Source organism: Gymnodraco acuticeps, unplaced genomic scaffold, assembly GCF_902827175.1.
Source record: "Gymnodraco acuticeps unplaced genomic scaffold, fGymAcu1.1, whole genome shotgun sequence".
Classification (NCBI taxonomy): Eukaryota; Metazoa; Chordata; class Actinopteri; order Perciformes; family Bathydraconidae; genus Gymnodraco; species Gymnodraco acuticeps.
Window position 1 is genome coordinate 309 of NW_022991957.1, and position 13745 is coordinate 14053.

Genomic DNA, 13745 nt, shown 5'->3' on the forward strand with positions numbered 1-13745 from the left:
ATGAAGAAGAGGGGACACATGTTGATGTAGAAGAGACATGAAGAAGAGGGGGACAAATGTTGATGTAGAAGAGACATGAAGAAGAGGGGACACATGTTGATGTAGAAGAGACATGAAGAAGAGGGGACACATGTTGATGTAGAAGAGACATGAAGAAGTGGATTTTGCATAATAGGTAGGTTAAGGTATAAGTTGTACAAATTTGATAGCAACCAGTGTCTTTAAGTATCATTTAAATGTGGGCATTTCTGTGTGTGTGTGTGTGTGTGTGTGTGTGTGTGTGTGTGTGTGTGTGTGTGTGTGTGTGTGTGTGTGTGTGTGTGTTACCTTGCAGGTCCATCTGAGAGTGCTCCCTCCTCCTCTCCAGCTCCTTCCTGTCGTAGTTCAGCCTCCTCAGACACATCACCCCACACTGGAAACTGTTCCTGTAACACAAACACAAACACAGTTCTTCACATGAAAACCTACCTAGCTTTTCACTAAACTAAAGCCCTTTCAAGGCACCAGAATACAAAAGGAAATCTTGAAAGTAAAGGCTCCTTTTATCATCATTATATCTCACATTTTTTATATTAATGCAACAAACAAAGGTTCAAATAATTCCTTTATTGCCACCGTATCAATATCAACCTTTATTGTGTTTAAGGTATAATAATAATAATCCTTATATTTATTATAGCGCTTTATCAATGACTCTCAAAGCGCTTTACAAATACACATTACACATCATACGTAAGGGATAATGTGCAGCGACGCGGTCATTATGGGGAAAAGAACACCGACCGGCTGATCAGGAGCCCGACGCGAACCCGCTTATTACACGGCCACATTCTCAACAAAGTAACAACATGACTCCCAATATTAATTGAAATTATTTTATTGATTTAAAAAATAGTTGTATGTATTGATTTAAATTGACATGCATTCGCTAAGAAAAATAGTCCGTTGTTACTGTTTGAACTAACGTAGCAACGGCAGGAACTGCTTCGATAGCGTTTTTTGAGGAGCTTTTTGATTACAGATTTGAAAACATCGCTGCTTGCTTTAAAAGTAGCACAATTCATGATGTCAAACCTTGGAAAGTATCTAGATATCCCTGCCCTAATGCCAAAGTATGAATATGTGTCGCTGTTTGATGTCTATGTCTGGACCGCTGCGTAAAATCACTTGAACGCGCTGTCTTTAAACAACTCTCCTGTTATCTCCATCAGAACAACCTTCTGGATCCGCACCAGTCTGGTTTCAAGGCAGGTCACTCCACAGAAACTGCTCTCATTGCTGTCACGGAGGAACTGCACACTGCCAAAGCAGCCTCCCTCTCCTCTGTCATCATCCTATTGGACCTGTCTGCTGCATTCGACACGGTGAATCATCAGATCCTCCTTCGCACTCTCCAAAAACATGGAGTTTCAGGCTCTGCTCTTTCCCTCCTCACCTCATACCTGAAAGACCGTACCTACAGGGTGACTTGGAGAGGGTCTGAGTCCGACCCTTGTCAATTAACTACAGGGGTCCCTCAGGGCTCTGTTCTCGGTCCCCTCCTCTTCTCCCTGTACACAAACTCGCTCGGATCAGTCATTAGCCCGCATGGTTTTTCATACCACTGCTACGCTGACGACACCCAATTAATTCTGTCCTTTCCCCGCTCAGAGACCCAGGTCGTCGCACGCATCTCTGCTTGTCTAGCTGACATCTCTCAGTGGATGTCTGCTCATCACCTCAAGCTCAACCTTGACAAGACTGAGCTGCTCTTCCTCCCGGGAATAGATGGTCCCACTCTTGACCTAACAATCAACATCGGCACCTCAGTTGTTTCCCCGACTCAGACTGCAAGGAATCTGGGTGTGACCCTAGATAACAACCTGTCCTTCACTGCAAACATAGCTGCTACAACCCGCTGCTGCAGATACACCCTTTACAACATCAGGAAGATACGTCCCCAGCTGACTCAGAAAGCGACTCAGGTTCTGGTCCAGGCTCTCGTCATCTCACGCCTAGACTACTGCAACTCCCTCCTGGCTGGTCTACCTGCATGTGCCATCCGACCTCTGCAGCTCATCCAGAATGCAGCGGCTCGTCTGGTCTTTCAACCTTCCTACATTTTCCCCCCCACTCCGCTCCTCCGCTCCCTTCCACTGGCTTCCGGTAACTGCTAGAATCCACTTCAAGACACTGGTACTTGCTTACCGTACTGCGAATGGATCTGGCCCTTCGTACATCCAGGACATGGTTAAACCGTACACCCCAGCGCGTGCACTACGCTCTGCATCAGCCAAACGACTCGCTGCACCCTCGCTGCGAGGGGGACCCAAGTTCCCATCAGCAAAAACACGTGGGTTTGCTGTCCTGGCTCCAAGATGGTGGAACGAGCTCCCCATTGACATCAGGACGGCAGATAGCTTACACACCTTCCGGCGCAAACTGAAAACTCATCTCTTTCGACTCCACTTCGAGCGTTAGAACTATTAACAAAGCACTTATATACTAATAAAGGACTGGCTTACATAAAGCCAGTTCAGTAGCACTTGAAATGTTTGACTCTATGAAACCTGATGTACTTATATGATTCTGTTTTCTTCAAGGTTGTGTCTTCCTGGTCGAATGTACTTATTGTAAGTCGCTTTGGATAAAAGCGTCAGCTAAATGCAATGTAATGTAATGTAATGTAAAAAGGAGGGTTTCTGCCCCATTACTTCTCCGCTGTTTTCTTGTCCCTCTTGTCTTTTTATTTTCTTCACTGGGGACTCATCAGCCACTAACCATTCCTCCAAATTACTGTGCTCTCCAAATATATTAAAATGAATGTTAAAATCCTCCATGTTGCTATCACACGACAGCGGAAAACTAAAGACAATCAGACAGTTTGCTTTTCAAACTGTTACATTTGAAAAACAGTTGGAGCGTCTCTTGTCAGTTTGAAAAGCCAACGGTAGGAACTGCTTGCGTTTTTGAGGAGCTTTTTGATTACAGATTTGAAAACATCGTTGGTTGCTTTAAAAGTAGCACAATTCATGATGTCAGACCTTGGGAAGTATCTAGATATCCCTGCCCTAATGCCAAAGGAACTGGCAACTAAAAATGTGTCGCCGTTTGATGTCTATGTCTGGACCGCTGCGTAAAAAGGAGGGTTTCTGCCCCGTTACTTCTGCGCTGTTTTTCATGTCCCAGTTCGGCCCAACGGTATACAGTTCAATCGACCGGACTTCTTTCTGAAGATGTGAGCGTCCTTAACAACGGTCAATAAGTCCTTGACAGCGGTCTGTCTGTTCGGTATTAACAACGTGTCACGTGTTCTGAATTGACCAATCAGAATCGAGTATTCAACTAAGCCATGTAATAAATAATAATAATAGATTTATTTTGTAATGGTTGTTTACTGTGGACAATACCCACAGGAGCAAGTTCAGGTGAAGTGTCTTGCCCAAGGACACATTTCATTTCATTCGTTTGATGTTAATGGTATCATGCTTTAACAGTCATTATAACACCCCTGTGGAATACTAATGTTGTGCAATATATATGTACATATGCCGTTAATAACTGTGCAGTATATACCTGGCTGCTAAATCTTTAGAACTGTTACAGGATGTTTCTTTATGCTTCTTAGTTAACATCAAGCTGTCTTTGACTCTTTTCTGCTGTAACAAATGTGGGGCGAATAAAGGTATTCTGATTCTGATGTGTTACCTGTGGAAGCTGTCCACCATCTTGAGCTGCCCCCTCAGGTCCTTCTTGGTGAGGTGGTCCAGCATGCGGGCGTCCACCAGAGACTCCATGAAGTACGAGCGGTACTGAGGCAGACCGAGGGTCGGCAGCCACTCGTTCCCGATCCACTCGTGGTTCATGTCTCCGTACGCCAGCGTCTAAAGGAACAACACACACGGGTTAACGTTCTGTTCTGGGAGTGTGTTTCAACGTTTGGAAAGTGTTGTTTACTTCAGATTTTAAATGACAAGACTAAGTTGTAGATATTAAGGCACATACAGCCTTTGAATCATATAAGAAACAGTAACTAATACAAATGGTAATAGTAATGGTCATTGTTTACAAATGCTGTTTAAGCTTAATGTATGGATTAAAGCAATCAGTATTACTGTTAGATTGTAATGCATCTGTGTGGTTGTGGCTAACTCTTCTGATGCTCTCTTAGGTTTTAACAGAGGAAAGCAGATTATTTTATTCTATGTTGTAGAAGACTTCGCGAACATTTCGTAAATGTTCGTTAACCACAGACCTTATTTCCTAGACTAATTCCTGCCCAACTCAGGGATAGATTTGGTTTACTCTTGATCTGAATCAGGACTTCTTTGGACAGTGAGGGTTCGTTATTTTATTTCACAGTCGAGATTTTACCACCAAAACAAGGCTTTGTGTATCAATGCATTATTCACTATTCTTTCCTGTATTGAACTTCCTTCAGTTGTGTTTCCTTAAAGCATAAAAAGCCATATTCTGCAGGTGTTTGGACTGTATTCTAACTTATAACACACACAACCACAGCAGTACATCGTATATAAAGTTCAAATGGCTCTGCTGTAAACCAAACTTAAGGGCTTTTAAAAAGGACCACTCAAACATGCTTGATGTGAAACATCTGGAAATACACAGGAGGATAATGTGACGTCTCCTCTATCAGACACTTAAAGAAAACAAACACTGACTAAAAGATGGTGAGTAGAACAGGGGTTTTTGGGGGAAGGTGTGCAAACCTGGGCCCAGCTGCCCTCGTCATCGTCCTGGTGTTAGCGGGTTAGAGTGAGCGTGGTGAGAGAACAGAGAGTTAGTGAGGCGGCAGGCTGACACACTGCATGTGGGAGAACCACTCAAAATATAATAAAACAAGACGCAGAAATTCAGGTTAAGCATTCAAACAGGAAAAAGAAAGGCAAAAAAACCAATAAGAAAATTGTAGGAGAGGGCGATGTGAAGAAAATCCACTTTTTTTTCCCATATTTATCAGTGTTAGCAAAATAATCAAATCAAGATCAAACTGTCAACAATTATTTCTATTAATTGATTAGTTATTTGGTCTATAAAGTTATTTCCATAGTCCAAACTGGCGTTCTTCAAATGTCTTTTTTTGTCCTAAATAATATTACAAAAGATTTATTGAGAAACTTTATTTATTTAGAAAACATTGTTAAAGCTAAAATTGGGAAATTAAGCAAATGAGATCATTCACAAATCAAAAATCCTATAAAAAAGGCATTATTATGGAGCAATGCATCCTATAAAAATGTAGGAAGGATCTGAACCTTCCTACATCCAGGACATGGTTAAACCGTACACCCCAGCGCGTGCACTCCGCTCTGCATCAGCCAAACGACTCGCTGCACCCTCGCTGCGAGGGGGACCCAAGTTCCCATCAGCACAAACACGTGGGTTTGCTGTCCTGGCTCCAAGATGGTGGAATGAGCTCCCCATTGACATCAGGACAGCAGATAGCTTACACACCTTCCGGCGCAGACTGAAAACTCATCTCTTTCGACTCCACTTCGAGCGATAGAATTACTAACAAAGCACTTATATACTAATAAAGGACTGGCTTACCTAAAGCCAGTTGAGTAGCACTTGAAATGTTTTGGCTCTATGAAACCTGATGTACTTTATGATTCTGTTTTCTTCAAGTTTGTATCTTGTTGGTCGAATGTACTTATTGTAAGTCGCTTTGGATAAAAGCGTCAGCTAAATTTAATGTAATATATTAATTTTCATTGTCAATATATTGTTTTTTCAATTAATTGATTCATTTATTTAACAAAAAAAATAATCCCCCAAAGCCCAAGAGTGTTTTTTTTTTTTTATTTCTTATGTTTACATATTAAAATACCTCCTAAATATACTACATTTTCTGAAAATCTATTAAGACACTTTACTAACATTTAAAAAAAAGAATAAACTGAAAAAATGGCAAATCACGCAAACATCTTATTTTCATCTATGGCTTAAAAAAACTAATCTTAAATTAATCCAATATTGCAGTAGAAATATAATATTATTTTCTAGAAAATGTGTCCAAATGTATGTTGATTTGCCCAAGTTTGGTGGGGGAGGGGGGGGGGGGGGGGGGCGTAGTAATCAGCAGCGAACCGCTTCAACACGTGTATGTTGGTGTATTCACGGCATTCATTTTGTTATTCTACAGTGTAATTTGGCTTGGCTTCCTATTTATGGACATGCTTTTATTTTGAAGGAGAGGTAGCGCTGTTGACAGGAAGTTGTTATTGCTTTGGAAACAACGTGACGGAGATTAACGGAGAAAAGTGATTCTTTCACACACAGTGACGTCACAGCTACCCACAATGCAACGCGCGCCATATATTTTTTTATAAAGACGCCATTTTTCTGGAGGTGCAAAAATCCTGGCAATGCTAATATAAACAGCTAGCTTACGTAGCCAGGCAGAGCGCACTAGGTTTCTTTTCTGAATTAACGACCGAAGAAATCGCTGCATGTCTTCGGATTACATCTCTGGACTTGAGGGGTGTGCTCTAGGTCGTTACCAGCGTAAACTAGAGCTGTGTGGGTTGTTGGATGTACAATGTATGGAATTACGACCCTCAAAAGTGGCCTTCGGTCGATTTTGGCATCTACGTCTATCTTCTGGAAACACCAGGTGAATACCCCACTTGTCACAATAATATTATCATGCCAATGCATATATGTGGTATTTTAGAGTTGACTATATTGATTAAGGCAATCGACTATGATATTCAGTATGCACCTCGCGTGAAATGGTTGATACCGGAAGTACGGTGTCGCCCTCGGCCCAAAACCCGTATGTGTGTGTGAAAGAATATCTACATATAAAGATGGAGAAAGTATACGATAACGTTTATGGTTAAGTGTTAGCACCCCCGAACAAGCTCTTACGTTGATATTGGAGATTTCAATAAATTCAATTTGAAAAAAAAACGGGAAAAAAAACGAATAACGAAATTGAAACCCGAATAGTACTCCAACGAACGAATCTTCGGATACAGCCCTAGGGAAAATCTTATCCAGCAGACAAAGTGATATCGTCTCTCTGTTTTTATATATTCATTCATATCGCCCAATCCTATCACATGACACTGTACCAGAAGAGTTAAAGTAAAGGGGGACAGTGAGGGGGGGGGGGGGGGGGGGGGTTCCTTCATGCATTTTCCCTCTTGTTATTTTGTTATTTCATCTACCTTGTAGTGGCTGGCTCAGTTATGCAGACTAATCTAAACTAAGCAGCTCTACCACACACTAACACTCAGCACAGAACACAGAGTGAGGGTCTACAGGGAGAGACAGGAAACTACACGGAGGAAAGAATAATTACAAACTAGCAGAAAGAAAAGGCCGTGTTTCAAGTTGCTGAGACTCCATTAAGCCAGAACATTATTAAACTGAAGTCGCTTTGGTACATTTCTCAAATCAGGTCTAACCCCCAAAACAAAACACACAGGTATTAGTTCACTCCATGATTCATTACATTCAAAAACGTTGAACCATAATGACATTAAAATCCGTTAAGTAAAATAAATCCTGCCCAACATTGTTATTAGTTTCCCAATTAGGTTAAAGTTAAACTGTGTAATGTTAAAATGTAGATATAGCCATACAGAACAAGTGCATCTCGATAAATTGCAATATGGACTAGTGCAATATACAAAATGCAGTAGGAACATTTTAGCAAAATAAATAATTGTACAAATATTCTAAATGATTAATTACGTGAAAATTAGTTTGGCGAGGTTCCTCATTTTATATATAAAAAAAAAATGCAAAAAAAAATCAGAATCTTATAATATATAATCGATATAACTTTTCTGTATCTAAGCTGTTCATTGGCATAATGTATCTACCATTTATAGACAAATTAAGGATCTTAAGCTAGTTTTAAACGTTTGCAGGTAATCTATTGTGAAGAAATGTGTACTGTTGCACACATGTGTAGTCTAATTAGAGAAATGCAGCAAAGCGACCGGTACAATCTGTATTTTGCGTACAGAGACAAACGTCTGGCTGTCCTGAAAGCAGCTTGGAAACGAGGCGTTCACCACAGAAGCGTCCAGCCAATCAGGGTAGACTAACCGTGGGAGGCGTGGCTGCCAAACTTTCCATTTCTTCATGAGTGACCCAAACGTTTCCTGTTGTCTGATCATGTGACACCCCCCAATCACAAGTGAGAGAAGTGTGTGAAGAGGGAAGAGTGATGAAGGAGGACAGAGAGAGAGTGGAGTGGAGAGAGAAGAGTTTTTCATTCATGGTTATCACTGTTAGCGAATCAAGACCAGCAGAGCTGCAGGTCGCTGTTATTTCTTTGGTCTGTGTTAGTCAAATGTTTCAGATTTTTGCCTCAAACAAAGATATTTAGTTTACTGACACAGTTACTACACCTAAAGGCAAGGTAGATTTACTATCTACTTTATACTTTTTTTACAGAAATGTTTTACTAATATCTGGGTCGGTGTGACGTTTGTGCAAAAGACATAAACATTGTTACGTCAAGTCGGATCCAACATTTGTTTAAGACTTGTTTAGTGTCACAAGAATGAAGTTAAAGACTAATTGTGCGCTTAATTGTTTTGCTATATGGATATAAATCTATGACGTAATTGCAGAAAAAGATTACCAATCATTATTTGGGTTTTTTTGTGACGTCAGAAGAAAATAGGGATAAATAAAATCCCATGTCTTGGCGCTTAACATATGATATATATACTTTTGACATAAATATTATAGTATAGTAATAATTATAATTGAAGGCCTTATTTTAATATCTATGGGAACCCTGTTCACAGGACTTAAATATTAAATACAACAATTAAATATTCACATTAAAAAAAGTTTAACCTGAGAATTTCTACGATCTGATAAAAATACAATTAAAAAAAATCCCAATTGGATTAATCTATTACCAAAATAGGCTTTGATTACATTTAAAAGTTGACAACGTCTCGATAAATCCATACTTTTTTGCAGCTCTGTGAACTAGTCTCATCATTAGTGCATAAGTAGTTAAAATGTTAATGCAATAAAAGCAGCATGCTCAATCAGAGAGGCTTCATAAAGACTGTGATCAGGCAAAGTATTATTAGTAATAAAGTGTGTGTCTTTTTTCTCCACGCATGAACTAGTCAGTAAAGTACCGTTCTGGAGGTGGGGGGGGCGGAGGGGCTGGTGAGGGACATGATCTCCTGGATGGCGAGGCGCAGCTTCAGGCGATGCAGCGGGTTGCTGATCCCGATCTCTCTCTGGATCTCCGTGTCCGACAGCGCCGACATGATGGCGCCGCTCTTCACGTTCGCTCGACACGCCGCCACGTACCAGGCCGGCATGCCCACCCACAGCTGAGAGGAGAGAGACATTAATAACATGGGCAAGAGTGTGATGGAAGCTTCTGAAGCAATGGAGACTCAGAGAGACACGGGGAGAGCAGGAACTTTGATGGCAAACACTGAACTGGGTCAAAGTTATGGGCCTAGGAAAATATTTCCCCAACAGAGACATTTACTTAAGATAAGATAAGAGGTACTTTATTGATGCCAAGTTGGGAAATGTTTGCGTTACAGCAGCATAAAAAACAAAACAAGGCATTGCACATAAGTAGAAATGAAAGAGTTGTTTATTGATATCAGACAATGATACTACAGATTATTCAATTATTAATTAAATATTTCGTTTTGTTATTGCATTCATTTGTATAGTACTGTATCATGACTGTTCATTTGTATTTTCTTTGGTTTTACACGCTCGAAAAATAATAATAAACTAAACTAAAGAGTAGAAATATCAATACCAAGGTGTACACATACAGGTAAGTGTCCTGGTCCATTAATGTGTTCATCACAGCTGATTTGAATAACCTCATATACTGATATTTTAACTATTTTCAAACATGTTACAAGTTTTAACAACATGACCCACTTGTTATGGTTTTAGTCAACCCTTACATATTAGGATAACATATAACATAATGCAAGATATTATCTTTCAACTTGATAACAGATTTTACCATCATACCACCAGACCAGGAATGTACTCTATCTGGCAACCAGTATCTGGCTATAAGTGTATGATCTTTAAATCTGGTTTATATGAAGTACAAGTATTGAATACAGGAATCAAGAGTACAAAAGTAGCTTAAAATGTGTGTGTGTCGTACCTCCAGCCACACCACCACAGTCGGTCCGTCCCACTGAGCGAAAGGCAGGCCCTGCATACGAGCTTCCTCCAGCAGCTCATGCCTGAGACACAGAATTGATATTAAAAACAATACCCAAAAATACTTGCCCTAAAACCCCAAAACATACATAAAAACACACCAAAATCCATCAGAAAGTCCCAATATGCACACTATCAAGTCCACGTTTGGAGCAGATATGCACACTGACCCAGAGACATGCAGACTCAACAGAGAGCAGGAGTTTGAGAGAAAACAGGAGAAACCCAGGAAGACTCAAAATAGACACATCTGGAAATGGCATTCATTAAAAGGTTTAATGTTACTGTCCCAATATATTACCAAACTACTAACAAAACTCCTCGTCCTATCCAGGATTAACCAGATGTTTTTTCGTTAAGCTTCTCGGAGATGACTGGCTTCAGGTTTGAAAAATTATTAGTCAGAAGCGTTTTCTCCCAGAACCAGCACTTAGAGAGTCCACTTAGAAAGCTGTCTTCAGTGTGGATGCATTCATCTACAAGTGTAACATGCGTAAAGGGAAGTATTAAGGGCAGGAAAGGTATCTTTAATTCTGTACATCCATGACATGCACATTCTCTGTCTGTATTCAAAACACAATGCCATTTAGCAGACGATATCTGGAGGAAGTTATTTTAATTCACAGGCATGGAAACAAGCCCAGAAGCTATTCAATGATGGCCAGTAGATGGGGCTGTTTGCTTCATGTCACTGATAAAAACAAGCCCTAACAGAAGCTATTCAATGATGGCCACTAGATGGGGCTGTTTGCTGCATATCACTGATAAAAACAAGCCCTAACAGAAGCTATTCAATGATGGCCACTAGATGGGGCTGTTTGCTTCATATCACTGATAGAAAACAAGCCCTAACAGAAGCTATTCAATGATGGCCACTAGATGGTGCTGTTTGCTGCATATCACTGATAGAAACAAGCCCAGAAGCTATTCAATGATGGCCAGTAGATGGGGCTGTTTGCTTCATGTCACTGATAAAAACAAGCCCTAACAGAAGCTATTCAATGATGGCCACTAGATGGGGCTGTTTGCTGCATATCACTGATAAAAACAAGCCCTAACAGAAGCTATTCAATGATGGCCACTAGATGGGGCTGTTTGCTTCATATCACTGATAAAAACAAGCCCTAACAGAAGCTATTCAATGATAGCCACTAGATGGTGCTGTTTGCTGCATATCACTGATAAAAACAAGCCCACAGTTAGCATGTTCTCAACTAGCAATTAGCTTCAATTTGAGGACTTTTTTGACAGACCAATGGACGAAAAACCTCAGAAAAAACATTATTTCCGTTATCTCTCCGGTAGTTTCAGTGCATCATGCTCCAGAAGGGAAAACTGCGAGAGGAAAATGTGCCACTCACTAAAACTCAGCACACACACATTCCTGTTAGTTAAGCTCCTCTGTGGAAAGCAGGGTAACGAGCAGCATGGACAAGCCATCAAACATTCGGAGGGGACAGAAGTCAGGGGTCCGTCAGAGAGTTACTGGTGAGGGTCAACGTGAAGCCGGGGGTGGAAAGAAGATAAAAGCAAAGCAGCAGAAGAAGCAACGTGAACCGACTTACCCTGTCTTTGGACTACACATGGAATGAGAAGGGGGGTGATAAAAAAAGAAGCAGAGGGACGATGACAAAACAATAAAGAGACAGAATGAACATGGAAGCAAAAAAATAAAATTACATTTGTAGTATATTTGCACAAAATTAAAAAACGTGAAAGTGGAGGAAATAAAAACGTGATTGGGTGAGCGATGGAAAGAAGTGAGCGTGAGCCAGGTGGCAGGGAGTGATAGATTAACACTGGCTAAGGTGCAGGAAGGAGTCCTACAGCCTGGGAATGAGTCTACCGTTTCCCTACAAGCTGAAGAGATTTGTATTCTACGACATCAAATACGTCCGTAAATACGAATAAACGTCATCACGGCCAACATTAGCCGCCTTTAGCTTAGCAGTGGTGACGTGAAGTCATGTGACCGTGCTGTAGTTCCTTTATAGCCCAACATTAGCCGCCTTTAGCTTAGCGGTGGTGACGTGAAGTCATGTGACCGTGCTGTAGTTCCTTTATAGCCCAACATTAGCCGCCTTTAGCTTAGCGGTGGTGACGTGAAGTCATGGGACCGTGCTGTAGTTCCTTTATAGCCCAACATTAGCCGCCTTTAGCTTAGCGGTGGTGACGTGAAGTCATGTGACCGGGCTGTAGTTCCTTTATAGCCCAACATTAGCCGCCTTTAGCTTAGCGGTGGTGACGTGAAGTCATGTGACCGTACTGTAGTTCCTTTATAGCCCAACATTAGCTGCCTTTAGCTTAGCGGTGGTGACGTGAAGTCATGTGACCGTGCTGTAGTTCCTTTATAGCCCAACATTAGCCGCTTTTAGCTTAGCGGTGGTGACGTGAAGTCATGTGACCGTGCTGTAGTTCCTTTATAGCCCAACATTAGCCGCCTTTAGCTTAGCGGTGGTGACGTGAAGTCATGTGACCGTGCTGTAGTTCCTTTATAGCCCAACATTGGCCGCCTTTAGCTTAGCGGTGGTGACGTGAAGTCATGTGACCGTGCTGTAGTTCCTTTATAGCCCAAAATTAGCCGCCTTTAGCTTAGCGGTGGTGACGTGAAGTCATGTGACCGTACTGTAGTTCCTTTATAGCCCAACATTAGCCACCTTTAGCTTAGCGGTGGTGACGTGAAGTCATGTGACCGTGCTGTAGTTCCTTTATAGCCCAACATTAGCCGCCTTTAGCTTAGCGGTGGTGACGTGAAGTCATGTGACCGTGCAGTAGTTCCTTTATAGCCCAACATTAGCCGCCTTTAGCTTAGCGGTAGTGACGTGAAGTCATGTGACCGTACTGTAGTTCCTTTATAGCCCAACATTAGCCACCTTTAGCTTAGCGGTGGTGACGTGAAGTCCTGTGACCGTGCTGTAGTTCCTTTATAGCCCAACATTAGCCACCTTTAGCTTAGCGGTGGTGACGTGAAGTCATGTGACCGTGCTGTAGTTCCTTTATAGCCCAACATTAGCCGACTTTAGTTTAGCGGTGGTGACGTGAAGTCATGTGACCCTGCTGTAGTTCCTTTATAGCCCAACATTAGCCACCTTTAGCTTAGCGGTGGTGACGTGAAGTCATGTGACCGTGCTGTAGTTCCTTTATAGCCCAACATTAGCCGCCTTTAGCTTAGCGGTGGTGATATGAAGTCATGTGACCGTGCTGTAGTTCCTTTATAGCCCAACATTAGCCACCTTTAGCTTAGCGGTGGTGACGTGAAGTCATGTGACCGTGCTGTAGTTCCTTTATAGCCCAACATTAGCCGCCTTTAGCTTAGCGGTGGTGATATGAAGTCATGTGACCGTGCGGCAGTTCCTTTATAGTAGGGATGCCAGAAACTGACCATGATCAAATTCGAAAATCGGACAGCCCTGGCGAATATTAATCGATTATTCGCCACCGGCCGCCGCCGGGTGTGATTTTTTTTTATTTGTAGCAACAATTTTTATTTTCATTTACACTTGTCAGTTCGAAGTAGATCCACGAGGAACTCTTCTTTGAACGTACCG

General features: G+C 41.6%; 1 protein-coding gene across 13 annotated transcripts in view; it reads right to left on the minus strand.

Moving 5' to 3' along the window:
* Nucleotides 1-327: 327 nt before the first annotated feature.
* Nucleotides 328-13745, minus strand: part of ppfia1 (PTPRF interacting protein alpha 1) — a gene marked incomplete at its 3' end in the record, with an annotated part of 64262 nt that continues 50844 nt past the window's right edge. For 5 of the 13 annotated variants that reach the window (XM_034200680.1, XM_034200682.1, XM_034200679.1 and 2 more), the window contains 7 exon segments: nucleotides 328-425; nucleotides 3688-3863; nucleotides 4710-4736; nucleotides 8065-8127; nucleotides 9123-9323; nucleotides 10139-10220; nucleotides 11763-11774. In XM_034200680.1, coding sequence (XP_034056571.1) covers nucleotides 328-425; nucleotides 3688-3863; nucleotides 4710-4736; nucleotides 8065-8127; nucleotides 9123-9323; nucleotides 10139-10220; nucleotides 11763-11774 — 659 coding nt within the window. 13 annotated transcript variants of the gene reach the window in all.